The following is a 27,242-nucleotide window of genomic DNA, read 5'->3' as shown; positions in this document are numbered from 1 at the left end:
GGGGGCTGGCCAGCAGGATTTCTCAGAACCCACGGGGCTCTGTGGGTATTGCTAAGACAGATTTTTTTTTTTTTTTTAAAGAACATATCCCAGTTGAACAACTTGATGCCCCAATTTAACTCTCTTTATTTATGATTATAACATCTGTGGTTAGGAACACCCCCCACCCTTCACATAGGTGACCATGTGTACCTTAAAAAAAAAAACAAAAAAAAAAAACCCAGCCAACATGAAAAGTCATTGGCTTCCTCCCTGCTCCTGAGATGAGTCCGGTCCCTCTGTAGCCACAGGTAACGAAGGCAGTGTGGCCAAAGGTGTGGGCCTTTCACTGACTCCTTGTGAATATTTTCTTCATCTCTCTCCCAGGGACCGGATGCTGATGTTTGAAGAACTTTCAGATATCTTCTCAGACCATAATAACCATTTGACCAGCCGGGAACTTCTGATGAAGGTGAGCTCTTGGTGGGGGTGCCAGGCCCCGTCGCTGGTAGTCTACAGCGACGAGAAGGCAGCATTTTTGTTCTCGAAGGCAAACTGAAGAAGCTCCGGGCTGAGAAAACCGAATGTCCAGCTCTGTAGCTTCACGGTAGCTTCATTCCACAACCAGATTGTGGAACTTGTGCTCATGAATGTATCCCTTTAACAAGCCACTCTGCGGACGCCAAGTGCAGGCAACGAGGTTGGTGGGAGGCCCTGGAATATTCCTTCTCAGCAAAATGTCTTCTAGGGTGACAGAGGCCAAGCCTGCAATTCCACGTCCCGTATGTAGACCAAGTTGCATGGAGCCATCAGCAATATTTATTGAACGCCAAGTGAGTGCTGACTTCCGAACCATAGGAAGGGAGAAGTGTAGCTTGCTTGATTTTATTTCTCCAGACGTTTGTTGAATGTCCAATATTCGTGAAGCATTGGAGTGGCCTCTGGGAGTATGAAGGCGACTAACCCACAACCTGTTCTCAGGAATTCCCCCTGTGGCTGGTGGTTGGAGGCACTAAATGAGAATAAGTAGTCAAATAAAGGTACAAATAGCGGGTTGTGAATGGTCATCAGAGGGGCACATAGGCCAGATATTATCTTCACAGTCTTTCTATAAAGTAGATTTTTATCATCCTTATTTTGCAGATAGCCAAGACTCAGAGAGGTAAGCGGCATGTCATAGGCATGTCGTAAGACCTACCACAGCGGGTAGGTCGTGGAGCTTGAATGTGAACCCTACCCATGAGACTCTAAAACCTGTCCCTTCATCACACAGGCATAAAACTGTTTTTTCTGGCCACTTGAGGGTAAGGGGCAGGGTCGATCAGAGAAAACTTCTCAGAGAAGGTAAATCCGTAATTGAGCAGTCATCGATTGAGCGTTCACGATGTGCCACTAAGTGGCCAAGGTGCAGCCACACCAAGGGCAGTCTCCGATCCGAAAGAGGTTGCGTCTCACTGGGGAGGCAGGGAAGTAGACAATTACAAAATCGTAGGGTTTGCGCTACCATAGCCCTGAGATGGGCAATTAGAGGATAAGATCCTTGTCTGTAGTCTCTTTTTCTGTAAATTGGGGGAAATAGTATTTGGTCCACTGACCTCAGAGAATTATTTCGTAGCTTGACTAGGATAAAATATCTGAAAGCACCATGCAGATGTGATTTTAGAATTTGGCATGCTGTGTGCACGCACAGCCAAAGGATGCCTCACAAGTGAACGCGAGTGAAGGACGGGATACGTACACCAGCTCAGAGCACACTTGGAGTAGGGACGAAAGTCCAGTGGAGGTGGGGGCCCTGGGCAAAGGCATCTACCTGACGCCTGTCAGTCATTCCTGTAAGGGTATCTGTTCCGGTCTTCCTGACGGTTGCTCTCCTGATTCCTACTCTTCCTGCCTGCCTGTCTCATCGTGGGCTCTGCCAGGTACGCAACCCGTCTCTCTGCTGGCCTGCAAGCCTTTTGCTGGCAGGAACTGGGTCCGTTTTGTCACTGTTCTAACCCTAATGCCTGACACGGTGCCTGGGATGCACAGAGTGTTCAGAAACTGTTCGACTGTATGAATTGGTGGGCCTTCAGAGTCACGGGCTTTGAGAACCAGCCCCTTCTTAGCCCTTCTCGGAGCAAGGCAGTTTGTGCTAATGTCTAGCCCCGCATCTGGCCTACCTCGTTAACTGCACACTAACCAGTGCTCGCTGAGATCGTGTTGCTCCCCTCACGTCCCCCTGGATTGCCCGACTTTAAATGGAAACTCCTCTGGCTGGGAGGAGACGGCTTGGTGGTCTCCCTGTCCGGAGCACAAAGCTAGACTAACCGGAGCCAAATATTCAGATCCCGATAGCTCTGAGTCATCCTTCCAACGCAGATAAAGTCAGTGCCCTGCAGCCCATTGCCTGGTGGCGGTGTTCTGGCCAAAACCTTAGAAGCAAAGCCATATCTAGACAGTAAAGGTCCCGTAAACCTTTCTTAAATGTGGAAGTTGGCCCTTGTGCTCTAAGTTAAATTTCTACTGCATGGCTCCCATCCCGAAGAAATGAAAAACTTGGTTATGAATCCCTATGGTCTGTGCGTTATCAGTATGAGGCTGTAATATTTTGGGCGGGCTGTGTGTACGTGTAGGTCCCTTTCCAGTCACGTTTGTTGATCATTCTTCATATGGAGTCTGGAATTCTGAGTGTTAATTCTCAGCACGTTGTAAAAAAAAAAAAAAAAAAAGAAGAAGAAATCAAGGTAGTTAGGGTCTCAAAAGAACCACTGAGAAAAACTGCTGGTCTCTGTTTTTAATATGCCATTCCTGGACTCACACTGATTTACAGTTGGATAATCTTAGTCTTAAAGACTGTTCTTCTCCTCTATTTCCGGGTAGATGTAATGTTCTGCCTCTGTGATATGCTAGCTGAGGCAACAGAATAACTAGCAAAAATCTAAAACAAAAGAAAAAAAACCAAAAAACAAAAAACCAAGGTTTTCATTTTAATTGTTGGGAAAAATATTTTTTTTTAATTATTTTTTGTTTTTGTTTTTATTTTTATCACTGGTTACCTTAAACCTGTGATAGTGAACGTAGGTAACTCGGGTGAACGAAAGCAGAATGCCACCGACTTGTTCTGGTCCTTGGGACTCTTGGATGAGTACTCTCCTTGGTGGAATTGATATAAACAACTGTGAGAAAGGCCCAGGAATTTGGCTCTGGTGGAAACGTATGTGTAGTAAAGCCCTAAAACACAGTCAAGTTGCTTTTGGAGCAGAAGCTTGTTAGGGCTCTAAAGGCCCATTCAGCTCATTACCATGAACTTCTGGCCAGTAAAGTACCCAACACTGAGAAGAATCCGGTGCCTGTGTCCATCTGAGACCCGGGAACAGGGTGGGTGAGGGCACCCGAACTCACAGAGCTAGAGAAGAGATGGGACTCAGGTAAGAAATTTGCACGAGAGAGAGAAAGGAGGAGGACAGAGAGGGAAAGATACAGGCGCGGAGCAGGAGGTTGATCGAAGGAGAGGGAACAATTTGGAATTCATCCAGACGTAGGCAATCATTAAGGATGACCGTTTCCAAAGACCCAAGTATCACAAAAAACAAGAAGGTGACTTTGGCAGAAGGAAGAGACCCTAGGAGCATGAGTGGGCCAGGAAAGGAGTCAGAAGGAAGGAACAGGGTGATGCTGTCAGAAAATTTCCAAGGGGTTTCAAGGGATTGGTGGTCTGAGAGCTGCAGAGCAAAAGCTTTAGGGCCAAGGAAGGAGAAAACGGACACTGTTGGATATGAGGAATCATAGGTTTTGGGTTGCCACCTCATCTGGAAGCACTGCCGCTGGGCCATGTCTCCACGACCCAGCCAGGAATGGAGTCTCACTCTCTTGAAATCATGAAGTCATGGAATCTGCAAGCCTGCGAGGCCTCACCTCAGGTCTTCGCCCCCCTCCCAGCAAGGAGGCTGTCCCGAGTGCTCTTCCTTTCCTTTTCTGCTATTCCTTGGTTCTCGGGAGCCTTTGAACTTGTCAGAAATCCTTCTTACATTCGAATTTGACATCTGTCTTCTGTGACTTCCACACGTGGTGCCTCTGCCAGTGACCGAGAAGCTGGAAGGGAACCAGAGGGACCCACACAGGAAAGGGATGGACACTTGCCTTTAAGTCAGAAGTGATTTCTCCCTCCAGGCAAATTCTCAAGAACTGGGGAGGACTCGCCATCCCCTTGCTTGGGAAATGGCACGTTTTAGGTGGCTTTCATTCATGCCCAGGGAAAAGCTATACGCAGGAGGTCGCACCACAGTACTGCTCCTTATCATCATTTGTGACAGGGAGACTTAAAGTAGCTTGTGAGTCAGGTGGGTTCTGGGTGCAGGTGAGGGCTGGTGAACGATAGGAAGTCTTGGGGCCTCGCTGAGTGGGGAAGGCCAAGTCTGCAGAAGACGCTCCTGCGCCGTGTGGTCGGGGAAGGTCACAGGTTCTGGTAACATCACGGACTCCGGGAAGACTGACTGAGGAAAAGCTACTAGAGCGCTTGTCCCTAACCGAGTTGTGAAACATGTCTCCCATCCAGTTCCTGGAAAATGAGAACTTGAAAGACCCTGAAACCACAAAACCCCAAAGCACCGTGTTCAGTCAGCAGACTGGAGTTTAGTCACCATCGTGGAAGAGTTTGTTGTGACAACAGACAGGAGCAGACGAAGGGGAGCCATCCGTCCCCAGGCCCCATGAGGAAGGATTGACTCGTAAGAGTCCCGGCTCTGAGAAAAGTAACTCGGGAGGATGGGTTAGGGGAGGAAAGTAGGGGAGAAAAAATAGGCAAAGGTCTGGCCTTCATAGATTCGTGTTGTTCCACGATACAGGACTTCCTCAGAAAACTTCCGCAGAAGTTTCATTTAGCTAAGAAATAACCACAGAAAGAATCCCTTTTCCTTCACAGAGTGCTGGCACATGTATTTCAGGCCAAGAGCAAGAAATCACAACATGTCCTGAGGAAGAACTCTTCATTTCCGGGGCATGTGATTAGTCCCGGAGAAATGTGGGGTGTGCAGAAGTGGCCTCTGGTTCTCAGAACTGTGGGCCTGGTATTGACCATTGATTTTATCACCAAAGCAGGTGCGGCTCTAACAAAGCAGGGGGAAAACGGGACCCCTGAGGCCACCAGATCTTACTGCACACTGACTGTCCGCAACAAGCCCACCAGACATGGACATAATTCATCCCGAGCCCGCTGGAGCCCTCTTGGTTCTGCCCGGCAGGCCGGCCCCTTCTCTTCCTTCTGCTGCCACTCACCATCGCTCTCCTCTGTGTGCGCTTCTGTTTCTTAGGAAGGAACCTCAAAGTTTGCAAACCTGGACAGCAGTGTGAAAGAAAACCAGAAGCGGACCCAGAGGAGACTTCAGCTCCAGAAGGATATGGTACGTACGGTCCTCGGTCTTCCCTGAGGACCCGTCAGAAAGCGGCCCCGTGTGGGTGGCGGGGCTCCTGCATGGCCCCAGCACCCTCAATCTGCAAGGCACCGCTGCTTTCGAGAAAGTTCTCCATCCTTTATTTATTCTCCACAGCGCTGGGAGGTCTGTAGGAGACATCTTGTCACTCCCATTTGACCCAGTGGGAAGTAAACACTTAGAGTCACAAAGGATAGTGTTCTCTGGAACATTTTTTTCTTCTAGAGGTGAGGGGCGAAGTCTGCGGGAGGTAGACTCCCTTCCCTCTTGCTGTCTTCCTCCATCCACTCCTGTATTGAAGCTGCTGCTCCCTTGGCCTTGAGACCTCCTGGGCTTCAGTTCCCCATCAGGGATGCCTCCTGTAGTCGACTTTGGACACACGGTGGCCTAGGACATGGGTGCCGAGGGAAGAGCGTCTGTCTGCTCCCAGGAGGACTTGGTCTGTGTGCTGACAGACCTTGTCAGTTGTTCCAAACCCGCTCTCCATTTCCCAGCTTTCCACACTAATCCCAAGGACTAGCCAACCTTTTTCTAGTTTTTCAGTACTCGAAGGAATACTGTACTTCCTTCCTTAAGACTGAAAGATAGTTACTATCTTTAGCTTTATCTTAAAGCTTTATTTTAAAAACTCTCCTTTTAGTATGGGAGGGGGAAAACCAAAGAGAGAGGAAATTAGAGACTGACAACCTCTAGATCTTCTCATCCCTGCTTGGGGAGGATTTTCTCCTCCTTTGGAAGGCTGGACATAAATCAGAAATGTTGTGTTTGAATGATAGGACTCTTCTGTACCAGAAAGCCTATGAAACGTTTCACAGCATTTCAGACTTTTTTTTGGTTGTTCAAAGATAAGTTAAAAATAGCTGCTAAAAGAAAAGATTATTTTAGTTCAGGATGAGACCTTGTGCACATAACAGGGAAGGACAAACTGCGCCTGAGCGCGAGTCCTCGGGGTGAACGTCTCCGGTCAGTTCTGGCCAGCGAGACAGCTGGCCTCCCATGGAGCAACCTGGTCCTGCCCTGGCTGGGGCTGTGTTTTCTTCCAGAATGTCCTAAGTGCCTGAAGGGAAGTGAGGAGAAGGTATCCATGGAAGCTGCTTTTTCTTTTCTCTTTAGAATGGTTAGTGCCTCAGTGGCCTTATAGAGAATTGAGAGGATCTCAAAGGAAATTTTGTGAGATTAATACTACATATATATGCAATTAAAGTGATTCTACCTTCATTTCCAAGGGACAGTTTAAAAAAAAAATGAACTTTTTACTATGAAGTTTACAGGTAAGTTCCAGATAGTACATGGAGTTTCTATGATGCCCTCAGCCGATGTCCCCCATTGTCAACACCCCCTCTGGCCATGGCTCCTCTGTCAAGCCTGAGGCACCCACACCAGCCTGCTATTGTGAACTGAAATTCACACTTGATTGGGATTTCACCACTTCTGCAAGAGAACCCTCTTTCTGCTCCAGGAGCCAGGCCAGGAGACCACGCAATAGCGCGCTATCCTGTCTCCCCAGGCCCCTCTGCTCTGTGAGAGTTTCTCAGTCCTCCTTGTTTCTCCTTACCTTGACGGTCTTCTGGACCATCCTGGTATCTTTAGAATATCCTGCAGTCAGAGTGCATCTGTTGTTTTCTGGTGCAGAGGCCGAGGTTATGGATTTGGGGGGAAGCATGTCACAGAAGTGGAAGTGCCATTCTCGTCACATCCTGTCAAAGATGGTGATGTTGACCTTCATCACTTAAAGTATTTTGCCTGATTTTCTACTTCAGAATTACCATTTTTCCCTTTCCTGTTTCTCTCCTTTGGAAGCCTAGCCCAAGAGGCCATTTTTCAGAAAGATTTTATTTATTTGGGAGAGAGAGAGACAGTGAGAGAGAGAATAAGCAGGAGTGAGAGAGAAGCAGGCTCCCCACTGAGCAGGGAGCCGGATGTGAGCTTCAGTCCCAGGACCCCGGGATCATGACCTGAGCCAAAGGCAGAGGCTTTAACCGACTGTGCTACCCTAGGCGCCCCCCCAAGAGGCCATTTTGATAGTGACACCCTATGCTTTTGTGGTATACACTCTTCCCCAGTGTACAGTTACCCACCCTCACCAATGGTGAGGCCAATCCAAACCCCAGGAGTACCCACACACTCTGAAAGAGAAAAGCCGACCCTTGAAACTGCCTAAGCAAAATACGAATCCTCCGTGAACACTCTTAGACATACTTGTATGATCTCCTGGCTTTGGGGCCTGTTCTCATAACTTTGAAACTTAGAGATTAGGTGATAGAATTCCCATCCTTTTTAAAAAATCTTAAAAATTTCATTCATGGAGGTTAACACTAACGGTCTTCAGCAGTCCTTCATTTTCTCCGAATGCTGTCAAGGCTTACCTGGCCATTCAAAGATGGCTGCCTTCATCTATGAACAGGCACCTCGCAAATCTAGCCAGCAGTATGTGCGTTCGCTCTGGCATGGAGGCTCCTGAAACCCTTCCACTTTTTAGTCGTGACAAAGGCCATTTGGTTGTGCTTTGCTCCTCAGGGTGTGATGCAGGGAACCGTGCCCTACCTGGGCACCTTCCTGACTGACCTCACCATGCTCGACACTGCTCTTCAGGACTATATCGAGGTGAGTTGTTTGCATGTGGTGACTTGGATACCCAAGAGAGAAATTTGCTTTATTAGGGTCTGTTGAGCACCCAATATGTACGCGGCATTTGTTAGATGCTGTGAGGATTGCAAATCAGAGTAACACCTCAAGTGACTCACAAGCCAGCGGAAGCTACGTATCAAGGCCAGCAGTGACTATGGAAGTACTCGGAATTCAGACAGAAAGGCAGTGAGAGATGAGGGAGGTCACAGTCCGTTCCAGGTGCGGGGATGGGGAGGCTGGTGATGGAGGGCCTTGTAGACGAAGTTGATTCCAGAAAGTCCTTGATGTTGAGTAGCACTTGGGCAGGTAGGGCTTGAGGGGGTGATGTGCCCTAAAATTCTACTTGTTGGGATAGGGAGGTGGCCAGATTTGTGGATTTTTAATTATTCTTTTCTTTTTTTCATATAATTACCTGCCCTGAAGCACTTTTGTGCTTTCTCTCGTGTGCACGCTCTTTCTCTCTCAGAGGGAAGAGAAGTGAAAGTTAAGCTACCTGTCAGTAGCTGTAATAAAATATTAACTGGAAGAAATTTGACAATTGAAGTGAGATTTAAGGATTGCTTGTAGATCTAAGTTTCCGTCTCCTCCCTGGTTCTCACATGTGATGAGTGTGTTTCTACTCGGTCCGAGTTAGAAGGCCTGGTGGTGGTTCTGGCCGCCTCCCTCCAAGCTTGTCATAATGTTGTGGGCATTCATTTTGCATTTCCCAAGCTTCGTGTCCTCTGCCTCAGCTTATCTCAGGAAACACTCATTAGCACTGGGGAATTTTTGGTGAGTGCCCAAGGATTTAGAAGTTATATTCAGCCTACTGAGAACAGGAGATAGGGGATGAAGAATTGAAACTTAACTTTTCACAACCCTATGTAGAAGCAACTTCCCTTTTGATAAACCATTGACAATTTGGTTTCCAGTATGAGTCAATGGCCATCTGTTTTTGTTGCTCTGGATCAAGAAGTAAAGTGTAAATGGAACATTCACTCAAGCTTTTACCCTTATTGGCTCTACAAATGTATTTGGATTCTGAATTGTAACTTCGTTATCGTTACTATTTTAGTTGGTTTTGGACATCTTATGGGAAGGCTGTCTGCCGATCCTGTCCTATTAGAATTCAAAGAATGTTTTTCTTGAAGCAAACGGTGCTTCTCTTCCCCCATAGTAGCCAGAACTGTTGTGTCATTGATCATTGTGACTTTAGCATCCCTGTGATCTATTATAATGATTCATAGAACAACGTAGGGCTGTATTTCAAAGTGCCTTGGTTTGTCACTATTTTTTTTTATTTAATTTCTTTCAGGGCGGGCTGATAAACTTTGAGAAAAGGAGAAGGGTAAGTAAAGGTCTTGGCTGCAGTGTTCCATTTTACTTCATCGGAGCATGAAAAAAGACAAACAGGGACTTAAGGCTTTCTTTGTAGAAGCAAAAAAAAAAAAAAAAAAATTTGCGTTTATCAAGCACTTATATATGATTATGCCTTGTGTGAACCTGTGTATTAGTGCCCCAGAGTGCTGTGCAGTAGGTTTTATCTTCCTCAGTTCCCAGATGTGGAAACCTGGCCCCAGGGACGAGGGTCACCTGGTAGTGCAGCCGGGCTGCAAACCCAGGGCTGCTCCTGCAAAACTCATGTTTCTTTTAATGTACAGATGGTGTGTTTAGATAGATACTTGAATGACACAAAGGAAAATGAGTGAACCAAGGAATGACTGAGGAAGCTTACTCCTTCCTTCGTTCTTTGATTCTTTCATCTCCCAAATACTGGTGGTTTACCTCACATGGGCCAAACACTCTGATAGGTTTGGGGGTTGCTGCAGAGAAAACCCAGTGCTCCCCACCCTCATAAACTTCACAGACCAGGAGGAAGATAGACAAGTCGGCAGTGATAGTACAACTGATAAGGGCTTGTGAGCGGAAGTCGTGGGTATCCTAGGAAGATGGAGGAAGGGCATCTATCCCCAGCTTGTGGGGTCAGAGAAACTTCCAGGAGGAAGTGACAATGGGTTAAAACCAAGCCTTCGGGAGCCCACTAGGCTGAGCTTATTACTAACGAGATATGCTAAGATAGACAAATGGAAGTCTTCTGTCCCTGGTAGCGTATACTTCCTTCTTTAGCATGATCATAAATATTCCTTGAGGATATCGAGACCAAGTCACTGAATGGAAAGCTGATACCCACAGAACCCGGCTGTTGTTGAGTTTCCTCTGTCGTGTCCTATAAAAATAAAACAAGGTCAATCACTGGCCTCCAGAGTTACCCATCTTTGTCCTTTAACTTCAGAATCAGAGAGTACTAAATGGTACTCTCTTCCCTTTTAAGACTAGCATGTTAAACTTCTGGAAAATTTCAGCTTCAAACCTAAAGCTAAGGCTTATACCCTTTGCTGACTTAAAAAAAAAATATCTTTACTGAAGCATCTAAAGATGAATAAATAATTTTGGACATGATTATATACTTGCTTCTCTTGTGAGCTTTAAAAGATTTCGTTAAAGGATTTACAGGAGTAGTAAAAACCCAAGGATTCGGGAAATCCAAACATTCAAGTTTATGAGGCCCCTGACTGTTTAGATATCCAGCCCTACCAAAACTTCTTTACTGAGGGGTAAGGCTTGAAAAAGATGGCGATGGGCAATGTAGGGGCCTCCTGACTTAAAGTAACTTTTTTCTCTCTCTCTTAGGACATAGAAATGGAAACTTAAAATACACTTTAAAAGTACACAACTTTATAAACTTAGTTTTCTGTCCCTAGAATGAAAACATAAAAGAGAAAAAGGGAGCCACTGTGGCCTTGGGTAATAACTAGTTCGGGTTGCTCTGCTAGCCTGTTTCTGTTGCATCAGTTTGCTTTTTCAAGGAGAACGGGAGGATTGACAAGCCTACAAAGCCTGCAGGGATTTGGAGTTAGAATGTTTAAGAGTTACTCAGTTCTCTTATTTGTAAGAAAGGCAGGACTTCAGAGTCATCCTAGATGGTTTTCTCCATTGTGTATCGTAATGTGGTGTGTCTTCATGTTGAAAAGTGGGATATTGGGTCGGCCTTACTATTTACTTTCTGTTGGTGTTCTGTCTGCTGTAGGAATTTGAAGTGATTGCCCAAATCAAGCTCTTGCAATCTGCCTGCAACAGCTATTGTATGACACCAGACCCAAAGTTCATCCAGTGGTTCCAGAGGCAGCAGCTCCTAACCGAGGAGGAGAGGTAGGCACACGTGTTGTCCGTCAGGGTGGAGCTGCAGTGTCGGCGAGAGGAACGCTACCGCCATTTCCTCATTGGGCCATTTTTTTTCAGCAACTATTTAGTGAGCAGCTCGTAGATTCTAGAACCTCAGTTTTTGAAGGAGTTTTTGAAGGCTGGCCGGATGGCATTAGAAGGTGTGCTTTCAGATTCTTGCTCTACCATCTGTCTTTGTGACCTTGTACAAGTCACTGATTGTGCCTGGTCTTCAGAATGCTCATCCACGGTGTGTGTTTGTAAGGATTAAATGAGGTCGTATTTGGAAAAGCGTTGTTCAAGTGCTGATCATCAACGTCCTCATCATCGCCACCAGGGCCGTCCCCTTCGGCTCCATGTCTGTCGTTTTTGTTCATTGGTACCAGCTTGCCAGGGAGCTTTCAGTTGGGAAGGAGAGACAGATTCACGAAGAACTGAAATCTAGCGGGTTAACAGAAGAGCCGTGGGCAGGAACAGTTTGGCCAAGGATGGGGGAGGTAGGGGTGATCATCAGAAAGGTGTGGGCGTTTGAACTAGGCTGTGAAGAGAGAGATTTCACCAGGAGAACTGGAGAAGAACATTCTAGACGGAGGGAAGAACATGAGCAAAGGCTTCGTGGCCTGACGTGGTTGGCATTTGGAAGAACGGTGAGAACTCTGTTGTGGCTGGGACACAAGGCACAGGTTTCAAAATCCTGGTTGACAAGCACGGAAAAGTACATTAACTCCAGTGCCTTGAATGTCCACCCAGCAGGGCGGTAGTCTTTCCCTGTGGTCTAGCAGGTTAGACTCTGCAGGCCTTATCCGGCCCACCGCATGTTTTTATATTTTTAAATGGTTGGAAGAAAAAAAAAAAAAGAGGGAAAGAAAGATTATAACATGGAACAGATATTTGCGATTCAAGCTTTAGTATCCATAAATAAAGTTTTATTGGAATACAGCCCATTCATTTACATCTTATTTATGGTTGCTTTCATGCTTTAAAGGCAGTTAAGTAGTTGGAAGTGAGACCATATAGCCTGCAAAGCCTAAAATATTTGCCATCTGGTGCTTTACAGAAAATATTTGCTAACCCCTGCCATAAGACCAGGGGATTTCCTTGAAAGTTTTTCATTGGGGAGAGCAAAATCGACAGCAAAATAAGTATTTTGCCAATGAGGAAATTGAGATTCAGAGAATAACGGAGCTAGCCAGCGATAGAGCTTGGATTTCAATTTTGGTCTTCTTGACTCTACAACCTCAGCCCTCAATGTGGTTCATATAACCTCTACACACCTCGGTTCCCTCATTGGAAGAGAGATGATTTCTGAGGTCCTTTTTTTTTTCTTTTTTTAAAATCCCAGAGTAGATTGGTTCTTTTACATTAAAACAAAACCTGCGATTCAGTAGTCATTGCTTGATGAAGACTCTTTCTTTGCCATGTAGAAAATAAGGCAGCTACTGCCTCTCCTTACATTCCTGATCTGATGGTCGGTGTGTATGAGTGAACTTCCTCTCTATGTGTCCATCCTTCTCACATATGGAGCAGATATCCCATGACTGGGGATCTGGATCAGAAAGTTGAGGCTCACAATATTATCAGCTGTAATAATTAACTTTTTGTCAGTTGTTTTAATTGACTTTTTTAAAAAAATATTTTATTTATTTGCTTGAAAGAGAGAGATCACAAGTAGGCAGAGACACAGGCAGAGAGAGAGGAAGGGGAAGCAGGCTCCCCGCTGAGCAGAGAGCCTGATGCAGGGCTCAATCCCAGGACCCTAGGATCATGACCTGAGCTGAAGGCAGAGGCTTAACCCACTGAGCCACCCAGGCCCCCCTGTTTTAATTGACTTTTTAATGATTAGAGGAATCTTGCTAAATATATCCCATTTTTTTCTTCCTCTTTATAACCACGCCTAGAGCTCGTTAATATTTGAAAAATTCGTTTATCAGTGAATGCCCACACGTGAGCATGATACACATGATACATGATGAGGTTTCCACATAATTCACAGTTTACCAAGCTACCGTTGACCACACTCACCCCCACACCACCCCAAAGCCAGATACAGCCACTAGTCAGAGCTATGAGCTTTCATAAAAGACATTTCAAGTCCCATATAACTCCTTCTTGTGGTTAGGGAAGTTCTGTCTGCCTGGCATTTAGATGTCTGAATTTGGAGCCTTTTAAATTTAGGGTATTTTAGCAAATAAAAATCATATTCAAATATCTTTACCAATAATATAACTGACTATGTCTCTTCACTAAAGGTTAGATAGTTTGCAAAAGTCTCGTCTTCCATTTCTCTTGGATAAAAAGTTGAGCACATGTACACACATACACAGAGTAACGGGAGTTCTCCCCTTGGCTTAGTAGTGGGATGAGAATGATCAAGAAACAGAGTGGAGTTGGTCTTTGGTGTTGCCAAAATGCACAAGTCCCTCTTTGAGGCATGCAGCACTAATAGGGCTCAGTCCGTAGACCAGGACGGGGATTAGGGCAGGAGGTGCCCAGGTAAATTTGTAACATCTGGTCATGAAGTCCATCCCCTCTGACATTGGTGTGGGAACAACATGGTATATACATCTTTACTTTGAGCCATCAGAGACTTCCTCTAAAACAGAATCAGCAAGTTATGTGAATTTCAACCTGTTCTTCTGTTCTCAAGCTCTGACCTCATCCCCCCTCCTGTTCCCCAGCTACGCCCTGTCCTGTGAGATAGAAGCAGCTGCTGACGCCAGCGCCACGTCGCCCAAGCCTCGGAAGAGTATGGTGAAGAGGCTCAGCCTGTGAGTGTCGCCCGGGGGTCCTGGGGCCCCCAGAGGGTCTTGTTAGAGTCGGGGGAGAGGAAGAATATTCAGTACTGCAGCCCTGAGCCAGGCCAGAAGTGAAACTCATTCACTCCCTGGACTTTGTGTTGTGAACTTACTAAATCTTTTCCTTCTTCTCCACTGTTCTTTCTGGTATGAACCACTGTCATCTGCTGGCCTGGACCACTCTTGCAACACTCTTAACAGGCTTCTGGCCCCGGCCTTGCTCAGTGATCCATTCTCCCCCGTATAGCCTGATAGTCTCTTAAAACATACACCAGATTATATTTCCTTTCTTAAAAACTTCCTGATGGTTTATTTGAATATAGCACCCAAACTCCTTATCCTAGCTTAGGAGGGCTTTCATGATCTTCCCCCAACCTTCTTGACTACCTTCCTCCCATCCAGCCTTGCCCCTTGTTCTCTAGGATCCAGCCATGCCCATCCATCAACCATACCAGGCTCGTTCCTGCCTCAGGGCCTTTGCACCGGACATTTCTTTGGTCTGACATGCTTTCTCTGTGGCTGGCTCCTTCAGATGTGGGCAAGTGTCTCCTCCTGAGAGAGCCCCCCTCTCTGACAATGCTGGCTGCCCCTGTCCCTCTCAGTCACACTGGTTCTTTCCCGTGGTGGAGCATTTGCCACCGGAGAGCGGGAGCCTTGCCCATGACACTCATGGCTCTATGCCCCACTAGGTACTAGGCATGCAAGAGACACTCCATGGCTAACTTCATAATACCTTCTTCCCTTTGAGTAAAATCAGGAATCCTTACCGTGGTCCTCAGGACTCTTCAGAAACTGCAGTGTCATCCCAGGCCTGTCTGTCCGTCCCATACCTGTCTGTCCTTATCTTTCCCGGCTCGCTCTAGTCTGCATTCCAGCCGCGTAGACCTTGCTGAACATGCTCAGCATGCCATTTCTTCTGCTGAGAACACTGGTCCCCCGATGGCTAGGGGACTCACTTCTCACTCCCTTCAGACCTTTGTTGAAATGTCACCTTTTCAGTGAGCCTTCCCCCAGCCACTGTATTTGATACTCTAAGGTATCTGCCCCAGCCCATGGCACCCTCTCTCACCTGCACCTGCTTTGAATTTCTCCATTGCCTTTACCTGCACATGACATGTACACTAGATTTATGAGCTCGTAGATTGACCTCGATAGAATTTTCCATAGTATCTTGCTATCTTTTCATCACTGCAATTATGGTGAAGAACTCTCTTTTGAGATAACCCAAGGTCCTGACCAAGCCTTGTCAGCTGGTAAGATCAACACCTACACAGGGAATCGGGCTCCCTGCTAGGTGACTCAGGGAATATCAGGCATCTCGATGGTCATCTGCATCAGAAATAATTGGAAATTTCTGGACCTGCTATGGCAGTCAGCACAGGTGGATCCAATCCTAAGTGCTACCACTTTGGCCCTCTTGCTTTTCCTTCCATGTCCTTACGCAGTAACTACTGCAAACACAGTTTTATTTGACTGCTTCCCACTACCCCTCTCCACCCCAGCCATCCCTCTGTATTGTGCTGGCCACTCTAGCACCCCTGGGTCCTCTCTCTGTACCAACTCTGGCTCATGTACAAACTGCAGGGACAGTCCCATGAAATCCAGGAGGAAGCAGGGTCATCAGGGCGTAGTGCACTGCATAAAGTGTGGTTGACATTGAGTACGTGTCTCTCCTTGGTGAAATCTTGCTGAGATTCTTGGATTTAATGTTTGGTATCTGCAGTTGAGTTGGAACATTTATCATAAATAAAACAGGCCACCATGTCACCCACCATATTTCTTATACATATAAGGGTATTTGTATACCTGTCGATTTCCAAAATATTTTATTATCTTAGCATTTTTAAAAAATATGGTAAATGTACTTTTTGCTCTCCCCACATTTAATGACCCATTTTCCAAAGAGTTGGAAAGAATTTGGGGGCCTTTGGGGAAGGCATGTTTGGTCTGAGGGTCAGAGATGCCTAGTATTGAGTTAGAATTAACCTTTACAAAGCAGAACTGATCTCATAGAGTTGTATAAATGGAAGAACGTTCTGTAGTCTTTGAGCAGATTCATTCTAAGCTAGACCCTCAGATGACGGGCTGAGGACCACACATCCACAGCCTTCAGAGGTCTACTCAGAATTCATGGAGGAGTACAACAGCAGCATTATTTTTTCTCCTATGAATTGTGATCAGAGTTTAGCTCTTTCTCCTCTAGCCCCAGTAGTGCTTGGAGGTCCCAGAAAGAAGACAACATGGAAAATGGGACAAGAGGTGGGGGGGTGCAGCTGGAGATGAGGCAGAATACAGATATGCTTCAGGTCTTGGAACTTGAGCAGGTAATGCCTGAAATAATGAAAAATCAAGCTCATCATTTCTATTATTTTATACAGTCAGTGCATGTTTGGGGTTGGCTGCATTTGCTAGTTTCTTTACACGTGTTGCTCCTTACATTTTACCCTTCCCTCCTTTTGCTCCTGTCCCTGTCATCTGTTCATGTAAACCCTCTTCATCTCTGTCTGAGAATGTCTTTGTTTTGCACTCACTCTCGGAGTTCTTTTAGCTGGGTATAGAATTCAAGGAGGCCCGTTCTTTTCACTCAGCACTTTGAAGACATTATTCCATGTCTTCTGACTTCATTTGTTGGTTCTGAGATGTCTGGTATCTGTTTACTTCCTGTTCCTTTGTATCGTGTCCCCTACCCTGTTGCTTTTAAGAACTACTTTTGTCTTTGATATCCCCTTCGATAGATGAAATGAGGATTGGGTCTCATTTATCCTATTCAAGTTCCTCGGTCTTGAGGATTCTTGCTGTTCATTAGGTCTGGAATCTTCTCAGCCACCATCTCCTCAGATAAGGTCACTGTCCCACTCTCTCAATTGTCTTCTCTTGGAACTCTCCTTACACACATGTCTGCATTTCTTATTCCAATCTCCACGTCTTTTAACCTTTCTTATTTCCATGTCTGTATATATTGATGCTGATTTCTGAAGATTTTCTTCACATCTGCCATCTTGTTCACAGTTTTTCTTTCCAGTGGTTATTTAATCCTTCCACTGAGTTTTTCCCTTAAGTCACTACATTTTCACTCTAGCAGTGAAATTTTTTCAAATTGTCTTCCTATTCTTTTGTCGAGTTATCTTGTTCTTAACTCCTGTTTTCAATTTCTTTTCTTACGTCTTTAATATCTTAAACATATTTATTTTATAGCCTGGCCCATTGTAGACACACAAATATTTGTCAAATTAATGACTAAATTATTAGTTTCTTTCTGAAAATTCTTGTAGGTCAGAAGTTCTGAAATTCTCGGGAGTCTAAATCTGCTGTTTGTTGTGCTTATTTGACTCCCTTTGCTATTTCCTTGTGTATATTTTGTAATTTTGTATTATGAGCCCATCTTTATCAGAAAATCCTCCAAATCCTGGTTTGAATGTGGATTCCTCCAGAAAGATATTTTTTTTTTTTAAATTCCAGTTTGCATGAGATTATTACTGGCCTGAGAGTTCCTAGTTCCTACTCACATAGGTAGGAAGTCTGAGTGAGGTGCTGGTCAGGATCACAGGTGATTTCAGGGGAGACATTTTCCTTTCACCCAAGCTCAGGCCAAGACAGATAAGCTTCGTTGTTGTCTCCCTGTGCCAGTAGGAAGATATTTTTCTAGACCACTTTTTTACATCTTTCTACCCTTTGAGGGTCTTGGCTCTATACGAGGGGTTTCAGCTTCAGGCCCCACCAGATACAGAAGGCCTCATCTTCCGGCCTGTGTCTGTGTTAAAACCCTTGTCCCTCGTTTACCAAGATGGGTACTTCCCGCTCCGCACCCAGAGCAGCTGCAGAATTAGCTCTTGTTGCTTCCAGTTTTCAGTTCCCTGTTTATTTGTGGCCTATAGGGATTTTCCTTCCTGTCTTGCAAGCTCAACTTTAAAACGAGTTTTTAATGTTTCTCTTCCAGTTCTATAGTGAAGTGGTTTAGCTTCCTGTAGTTCACCAGATGTTTGGAAACAGAACTTGTCCTCTTTGGTTCCTTGACCAGAGCAGTGCCAGCCTCCTTCCCTAACCTCGTTCGTAGTTCATTTTATGGTGGGAAGTGATGGGGGATGTGGCGATGGTATTTTGACCCAGCCAGAGTGGTCTATAGCATGTTAAAAAATAAAGAACCGTTGACCTAGAGGGTCTTCAGATTACGGCGGCCCCTCTTCCAGCTAAGCAATCTGTGCGTTCTTTGAGCTTGGAAATTACCTGTTCCGATAAGATGTTTACTATGATCTGTGAGACATTTTACAGGAAACATTGTCCAATAATGCCAGCGCATGCACGATTGACCAAACAGGGGTTCATGAACACAAAACACTTGCTGAATCGTGGATTCCAGATATGTAAGAGCCCAAACGCCTGGTGTCATGTTTCTTGCAGACTCTTCCTGGGATCGGACTTCATTACCAGTAGCACTCCCACCAAAGAGCAGCCCAAGTCCACTGCCAGTGGGAGCTCTGGCGAAAGCATGGACTCTGTCAGCGTGTCATCCTGCGAGTCTAACCACTCAGAGGCGGAGGAGGGCTCTATCACTCCCATGGACACCCCTGATGAGCCTCAAAAAAAGGTATACGCGTATTCTCTTTGCATGACTCCTAATGGAGACACCTGACATAGTGTAGTGTTTGCCGCATGGGAATCTCTGTTTTCAGGTTTATCACTCTTCAGTGTTTTGAAAGTCATGTTTATAAGAGCTGTTAAAGCGAGTTCAGTCTGGGGACCCTTTCCTTATAGAAACAGGTCTAAATACAATGAGCGTGCTGGTTTATTCATCTGGCCTTGGAAATACTGTTCTGGACCCATATCCCATGGTGGCTGAAGGACTGTGGCCTGTACATGAGTTATACTTTATTGAGGAGGTGTAGGATTTTCTTAGAGGGAGTGAAAGGTCAAGAAGCAGAGATGTGTCAACCTCTTGGTGTCATACCTTGTCTTAGCCATGTTTTTACCACAATCATCTTACACAGCAAACCACTCCTAAAGTCAGTGACTTAAAACAACCACCACTTACTCACTCTCATGCATCTGCAGGTTGGTTGACATGGGTTGGGCTTGGCCCTGGGCCATGGATTTGGTCCAGGTCTGCTCTCCCTGCCCTCTCATTCTTCTTGGAGTAATGGGGCTCTCCAGGCCTTGCCGTTAGTATGCTAAGACAAATGAGCTGGAGAGCAAGCCCAGCTCCACGAGTATGTTTCAAGACTCTACTTCAGTCATACCGACCACCATTTCATTGCCCGAAGCAAATCATGTAGCCAGATCTCACCTAAATAAATGAGGCAGGGACTCCTTCTAATGGGAGGAACTGTGGGGTCATAGGGCAAAGGGCATGGATGCTGAGGAGAATAAAGAATTGGTAGCATGGGCACTTGGGTGGCTCAGTTGGTTAAGCATCTGCCTTCAGCTCAGGTCATGATCCTGGAGCCCTGGGATCGAGTCCCGTATCGTGTTCCCTGCTCAGCATGGAGTCTGCTCCCCCCTTTAACCCTCAACCCCACCTCATGTTCTCTCTCTTGCTCAAATAAATAAAATCTTAAAAAAAAAAAAAAGAATTGGTAGCAATTATATAATCTGCCATGTCCCAAAAAAGAGAAAATGATGAGAGGTGATAAAGAATTCCCATTCTCATAGAGAGGTTCCATTTACCATGGCTTCATAGAGAAATACAAAGGAAACAAGATTTGTCCTTATCTTCTGTATATATTCTGCTGCTTCAATCTGTTGGTCAGGAAGCTTGGGTCAGAGATGTCAACTGTGACACGACTAGAATTTGTGCCATTTGGGGGCGATTTTTGGTCAGCCAGATTTGCTGTGTGAGTGACTATTGGCCCCTTAGCTTATACGTAGGCCGGTGATGTGGAGCGTTGGGAAGAATGCCCCCATTTTGTTTGTGTCTGCCATTCCACAAGGGGTTGGTGCCCGGTTTCACATTGTGTTATGAACAGCAGCAGTATGGGAACCCTCAAGTGACCTTGTCGCAGATAGCTGACCTCAGACGGACTTCACACTCAGGGGTCATCAGGCTGCGATGTCTCAGGGGTTGCCCCTGCAGGATTTCTTACCTTCCTACTTGGAAATCCAGAGACACATCCTCCAAACATGAAGGAAAAGCTGTGCAGACGCCTATGAGTCTGTTCTCTGTTTTCTCGGGCATATATCCTAAACCAGTGATGTAATCATTTCCCATGACTTAGTATGTAGCATTGGATTTGTTAAAATCTGGAGTGAAGCCTCATTATTCACCTGTTGACAGGTTCTTATGCTTCATAGCCCCCTTTTCTGATGGCAGACATTGGACAAAAGTGACAAGAGAGGTATCGCACACATCTTTGTGGGATTCCTCCCGTCCCAGCTGTCAGTACACTGGACGTGTGCATAGGTCCCGACCACGCCTTTGAAAACTACCCAGGAGCCCACTGTGTGTCATCTGCACACCCCTTGCTATGTCCTTTTTGTCTTTTCCCTTATCATACTGGTGTTTCAGTTTCTTATACAAGTCACGAATTTTTTAGTCTTCCGACGAACCTTTCTTAGAGTCAGGAATTTCTCTAGGTTTAAAACTGAATCGTTGACTTGGGTACAGGTAGTTGTTGGGCTATAGCCTCCTTGAATGTCAGCTGGAGAGGCCCTGGTTCCCCTTGCTCACTGCCTGGTGGGACCTGGGTGACCTCCCTCGTCTCTCCCTACCCTGGATCCCGCAGCCGTCAGGATGTCCACTGTGCTTTCCCAGGGGTTCTCCAGGAGGTGGCTCTTTGCAGTGAAGTATACTTTGCATTCCTTTGTCTTGATCCCCCTGCTCATGATTTCTAAACATTTATTTTCTCTCTTTTTTTAAAAGATTTTACTGATTTATTAGGGAAAACAAGTGGTAGGGGCAAGGGGCAGAGAGAAAGGGAGAAGCAGACTCCCCACCAAGCAAGGAGCCTGATGTGGGACTCGATACCCGGACTCTGGGATCATGACCTGAGCCAAAGGCAGATGCTTAATGGGACTAAACGACCCAGGCGCCCTCTACATATTTATTTTCACACTTGCTCCTCATAGTAAATTCTCAGTAAGACTGGATTTCATCAGGTGGTCCATTTAAAGCTGCTGTAACCCAGGCATCTTCAAGGCTTTATCCTACTCGTAAGTGATTAACAGAGGAAAATCTAATAGAGGAAAGGGATTTATATAGAAGAAAAGGGAGGTGAAAGAATTGAACCAATAATTGGAAAATGGACCCTCTTGGCTGCTGTGTGGTGCACCTTCAAGCAAAGTGGTGCTGTTAAAATGATGAACTGTTGGCCCCCAGATTGAGCCACAAAGTTGATACACTTGCAAAAATAGACCAAAAAATGTTACTAAACCATATTGTGATAGAGCCGCAGGTAGAGTGGTCAAATCAGCTTGCTGGTTCTAATTAAACTAACCCTACAGTGGAATTTCCTATACAGTTATGCCACAGGACGAAGTCCATAGGAAATAAAATAGAGTAAACTCCATTTTACTTGGAAGCTCGAAGATCAGAATGCTGAATTTCTGTACTCTGTTTCCATGGAAAGGCAGACAGGCATGAAAGAAATTTATAAGGTATTTATTTTTTAAAAGACTTACAAGATATTCGATAGGATTAATATGGTATAACTTAGCTTCACACACTGAGAAATTATTTATAATTTTCTACAGCAAGAATGGATATTTAAAATGATTCAATTTAGTGACTTTTTTTTTTTTTAACACAACCTTTGGAGTTTTGGGCCATTTCCTTGGTAATTTTACATTGTTCATGGTAACTATGGAGTTAATTGGAAAACACATTAACAATAACACCTCATTTCTTAATTGTCCTTGATATAGGATGTGAAAATGTATACAGTTGGTTCTAGAAGCAAATGTAGAAGGTAATGGAACCTGCTCCTAGGATGTATTCCACTTGGGCAAGTCACTCTATTTCTCCGAGTCTTTTTTTCCCTTTATAATGCTCTGCATTTTGTTCACAAGACAGTTGTGAAAGCACCGTGAGATGAGATCTGTGAAAGCTCATCACAAACATCAGTGTTAACCGCCACCCAGGTAGTGGTGTACTATGTTCATTTACCACTTCTCGTCAACTTTAGACTGAGCTGTGACTCGGTGCTCACTGTGTGAACCTGGCCATGAGAGTCCGGGGTTTTGGGAGCCTGTCGTGGTGCTGCCAACAATTTTCTCTCTGGCCTTGGGGTCCTCAGCAATAGAGAGTGACTGGGGCCAGGTGATCCCCAGGGGCCTTTCCAGGACTAATATTCCATGCAGAGCTGTATAATCTATGGTCCTTATCATAGAAACTTCTAAAGCACAGACATTTCTCTCCTGCTACAAAATTTGATCGTGAAGTGGAGCCAGGATAGGAGCGATCTTGGCTGGGCTCATTAAGCAGCATTCCCACTCAAGGCAGTGGGACCGGATAAAAGGTTGGTGAGGCTCTCCCCAGCCCTGAAGCTTCTTCCCGGAGGCCATATTGCCTCCAGTTTCTGGTGTTTGCTGCCATCTGCTGGCCACTTCCTTAAAACCAGCTAAAAAACGGGAATTGCGAGACCTGGATGCAGAGGGACCAGGGCAAGTAGGGAATCGCTGATAGGCATCTGCCAAAAGCGTGCTTGCATCGCGGACAGCATCCGCGTGTGCTGTGGGCTGTTACAGAGGAAGTAATGGACGTTTATTCATCTCAGCATCTACCTCTGCTTTGACAGTTGTGAGGTATGACCTTGGTCAAGGTTCCAACACTGATGTTCTCCTGCGGTGTGTTCACTTTTTCAGCTCTCTGAGTCTTCCTCCTCATGTTCCTCTATCCATTCCATGGACACAACTTCCTCAGGGATGTCGTCCTTAATGAACCCCCTCTCCTCCCCTCCGTCCTGCAACAACAACCCTAAAATTCACAAGCGCTCAGTCTCCGTGACGTCCATTACCTCGACAGTGTTGCCTCCCGTTTACAACCAACAGAATGAAGACACCTGCATAATCCGCATCAGCGTCGAGGACAACAATGGGAACATGTACAAGAGCATCATGGTAAGGCACCCAGACCCGCACCCTAATGCTTCTGCGTTCGCCCAAAGTGAATACGCACCCAGATCTCCCTGGCTAGACACCAGTAATGGATTTATATACATAAAAAGATCTTTGTACCAGCAGTGCCCAGAAGCTATAGTTTCCACATGTTAAAATTTGCTAGAACTTACTCAGTCTGGTCAGTGTCACTTTTCTCAGAACAATCCATTTGGATAAGTGTAGAAATGTATTCTAGGAATGATGCCGCCTCCGCAGGCCTCCTCGGAAGTCTTCCTGGGGAGTCCCTTGCCTGCCTCTATCATGAATTCCCATGCATCCTCAGCAGTCAGCTGCGTGCTGGCCCATTTTTCTCCTTTTGTCCTTTGGAATCAAACTCAGTAAGGTGAATGATCAAGCTGGAGTGCAGTTTGAGTCCACGAGGAACAATGTTTACAAACGAAATGAGACTGACTTTTTGTGCTTCTTCATAAAACTGTGATTCTGACACAATCCCCAAAATGTTTGGAATTAATGGCAGGATTTTTGGAGTGCACACAGGGCCTCTCCTAATAACCTTGGGCTTGTTGTTACAGGAAGAGACTTCTTCGTTTGTAAGACATGTAGGGCCTGTATCCAAGAGCGGGGTCTCACTGGCAGTGAATCCCACGGCTAATTCTCTGTCTTCCCTCCTCTTTATCACTCGCCTTCTTGGGGGCGGGGGTCACTGAGGGCTTACAAGTTAAGCTCTGAACATGGCATAAGTAATATGGAGGTACTCACTGTCTTCTCACATTCCAGAGGAAAGCTTTCCTGTGTCATTCATCAAAACAACAAAATATTTCTTGAACCTTGGTTGTGTGCTAGTCACTGGGCCAGGCTCTGTGGATGGGGAGACGAGTGGGGCATCTCTGTCTTTGAGAAACTTACAGTCCTAAGGGAGATCATAAAGCATTACTGAAGATGTACCCAATTCTCTAGTAGAGGTCAGACCAGATTGTAAAGGGCCTGCAGCCTTCCTGAAGGAGTTTATGTCCTATAGGCAATTAGCGTCTCATTGAAGGCTTTTAAGTAGTGATCAGATTAGCTCACGGGGGTCAAGTAATTGACATTGTAGAGGTGGTCCTAGGGTGTGGGGGTAGATTGGAGGTGAGGAAGCGAGATAAGAAGTAGCTGTCATAGTCCCCATGGGAGATGATGAGGACTTGAATGACGGTGGTATGGCTGGAGATGGATTTTTGAAAGATTTTTATGAGGTAGACTCGTAGAATCCATTAGTTTAGTCATCAACTTCAGGTTACTGTGGTGGGTGATGAGGAAGAGGGAAGACTGAAGGCTGTCCAGGCAGCTTGGTGGTGGTTGGTCCTATCAAGTGAGGTATGAACTATTGGAGAAGGAGGGTTTGAGGGCGCTGAAATTGGAGGGACCGGTGGGACATCCAGCTGGCTCAGAAACCCTGTTGGTGTCAGGCTGGTTCTGGGGTCAAATCTTGGGAGGTAGTCATCCGGACCACTGGGTGGACAGGGTCCCACAAAGAGTGAGAGAAGAGAGATGGGAGAACCACCGGGAAGCCGTGTCATCAGTGTTATTATTGTGCTCTCTGTGGGGCTTCCTCACGCGGGTTCTCTTACACACGCTGACCAGAGAAGCAGCTCCTACCTCGTAACTCTAAGGTGTCTGACGTGAGAGCGGTGAGCTGACATGTGCAATTCGGGGGACGGGTCTCTAAAACACCACGTTGAGCTAAAGAAACCAGACAGAGAATTACATGCCGCAGGAGTCTGCCCTTTCAAAAACAGGCCAAACTCACCCGTGGTATTAGAAGTGAAGCTCGGGGAAGAGGACAGGGAGTTCCTTGCGTTCTGTATTTACGGAACATGAAGGTGACCCTCCAGCGTCACTCCATACTGCGCCATCCGTACACTAGCCGCCAGCCACGAGCGGCAGCCGAGCACTGAAAATGGGAGGAGTCCAAATTGAGATGCGCGGTGAGTGTAAAATACACACGTGTTGAAGACTTAGTACAAAAGAAAGAAAGAATTTCTCACTGGCAATTTTTGTATGGATTACATGCCGAAATAATAGTTTGGATGTATTGGGTTAAAGAAGATGTACTAAAATTAATTTCCCTTCCAAAAAGCTTTTTTAATATGGTTACTAGACCCTTAAAAGTAGTAATGAGGGGCTGGTTCCGCCTGTCAGCCAAAGGCGGCGCTGTTGAGCTGTTGAGACTGTGATCCTCCCCTGCTCTCAGTACCTTTGATGGGACCGAGTAATGAATACCCAAGGAAGGCCCTTGGCCATGTCCCACCTCAATTGGACACACCTGGGGAAGCGTAAGGTCAAGAAAATAAGGGTAGCCTGGCTTTCTCCTTAGGTAGGTTTAAAGTTGACAACTCAGCCCAACATTAAACAACTTAACCATTAACATTAACTTAGCATTAATTAACATTAACTTAACATTAACATCCCTGGAGTGGGGGCCTTTCTCTTTAGCTTTATGCTTCCCGTCCCGTTTGATCCAGCTGTGGGAGTATTTTCTGTAGACTATCAAAACACAGATTTCCTCTTCTAGAATTTTGTGTGCATCTATTTCTCCCTTGGAAATGAATACGCCGGATGCTTAGGTAATAGACAAATGAAAAGGTCTTTGTTGCTTACAAGGACCCCATTGTAGTGCATGTTGTTTATTGAGTCACGATAAACAGCTGCTGCTCCAGGCCAGAGGGAGACATCTAGGCCCTGTCATCTGCAGGCTCTCGATGACAGTTTCTTGGAGGACATTCTTCCTCTCCTCCTCCTTTTCCTCCTTTTTCTATCTTTCCTCTTACCTCCTGATGAGAACAGCTTTTATTTGTAAGTAACAGTGATCCATGTTTTCTTATGCATTCTTTCTAATGTAAGGAAATCACTCAAAGGATGGTATAAATTTTTCCCCTTGCCCTGAGCGCCCTCCCAATAGTTGGCTGATGTGCAGAGATCCAGGGGATAAAGTCAGAATCGGGGTTGAGGAGAACCTTTACTTGCACTTACAAGATGTTAGATTTATTATTTTTAAACCTTTAGAAGCTGATTTTTTTATTGAAGCCTAATTCACATACACTATATACACAGATCTTAAACATTTACTTCTATTGTATCTGTAACTCCCACCCCAAATCTAAATAAAGAACACTTTTCATCCCCCCTCAAAATTCCCTGTGTCCCTTCCAGTCAGTTCCCCCCTTAGCCGTAATGAAGGTTAAGGTTTGTCGTTGTTAGTTTTCTAACCCCACAGATGAGTTTGGCCCGTTTTTCCAAGAATAGACTCCAGCAGCATGAAATCCTTTGTTTTTTGTTTTTGTTTTTGTTTTTTCTCAATCTGATGCTTTTGGGTCCACCCACATGGTCGTGTGTCAGTTCTTAGTTTACAGCGGCTGAGCTGTGTCTACCAGGAATGCAGTACGGGCTTTTTGTCCATTTCCCTGTTCTCCCCTCTTGAGGGAGATTTGGGCAGATTCCACTTTGGGGCTACTATGAATGAATCTGCCATGAGCATTTCTGTAGGAGAAGTCCTTTTGTGGACACAGGTTTTCATTTCTCTTGCTAAATACCTAGGAGCGCCAGGGCTGGCTCACGCAGGAGTCCCTTGTGCTTTTTGAAATGGTCAGCGTGCGGAACTGGGACCATTTCTAACCCACAGCTTGTAACTGGTGCCGAATAGGTCAGGCTAATTTCAGCCCAGGACCAAAACCCTGTGCATTTTTCACTGTACCCTCCTATTTTCCCCCACACTGGAACCTCCACTGCTGTGGTGGAGATAGACAAGGAGATGGGCACACGTTCTGTTTTACTAAGAGAAGACGCTTCATCACTTGGCTCCGAAGGGCAGAGCCAGGACTAGAACCCGGGAGTCCTGGCTCCTGCTCCTGTCTCATTCTGCTGGGCCTTCAGGAGACACACAGCAGCAAGAGTAGGAGGGTCGAGAACACTCTCCCAGGAGGCATGAAGCGAAATACCTAGAGACCCTTCTGTTGTCTTTCCAGCTGACGAGCCAGGACAAAACCCCCGCGGTGATCCAGAGGGCGATGCTGAAGCACAATCTGGACTCAGACCCGGCGGAGGAGTACGAGCTGGTGCAGGTCATCTCGGAGGACAAAGGTGGGCACGCGCTGCTTCTCGTGGCAGGTGACCCCAGTTTTAGGAGTCAGAAAAATGAAGGCGATGT

The 27,242-nt window shown here is 45.8% G+C and overlaps 1 protein-coding gene across 4 annotated transcripts in view; it reads left to right on the top strand.

The window, feature by feature from the left end:
* Window positions 1-27,242, top strand: part of RGL1 (ral guanine nucleotide dissociation stimulator like 1) — a 161,618-nt gene that overhangs the window by 129,289 nt on the left and 5,087 nt on the right. For all 4 annotated transcript variants that reach the window (XM_045982966.1, XM_045982964.1, XM_045982967.1 and 1 more), the window contains 9 exons: window positions 367-451; window positions 5,268-5,357; window positions 7,905-7,991; window positions 9,310-9,342; window positions 11,083-11,204; window positions 13,895-13,984; window positions 18,410-18,596; window positions 22,805-23,059; window positions 27,061-27,175. In XM_045982966.1, coding sequence (XP_045838922.1) covers window positions 367-451; window positions 5,268-5,357; window positions 7,905-7,991; window positions 9,310-9,342; window positions 11,083-11,204; window positions 13,895-13,984; window positions 18,410-18,596; window positions 22,805-23,059; window positions 27,061-27,175 — 1,064 coding nt within the window. The remainder of the gene's footprint in view (window positions 1-366; window positions 452-5,267; window positions 5,358-7,904; window positions 7,992-9,309; window positions 9,343-11,082; window positions 11,205-13,894; window positions 13,985-18,409; window positions 18,597-22,804; window positions 23,060-27,060; window positions 27,176-27,242) is intronic.

Source organism: Meles meles, chromosome 17 (genome assembly GCF_922984935.1).
Source record: "Meles meles chromosome 17, mMelMel3.1 paternal haplotype, whole genome shotgun sequence".
In the NCBI taxonomy this organism is placed as follows: Eukaryota; Metazoa; Chordata; class Mammalia; order Carnivora; family Mustelidae; genus Meles; species Meles meles.
Note: the sequence above shows the minus strand (reverse complement) of the source record. Positions and strands in the feature narration are given on the sequence as shown.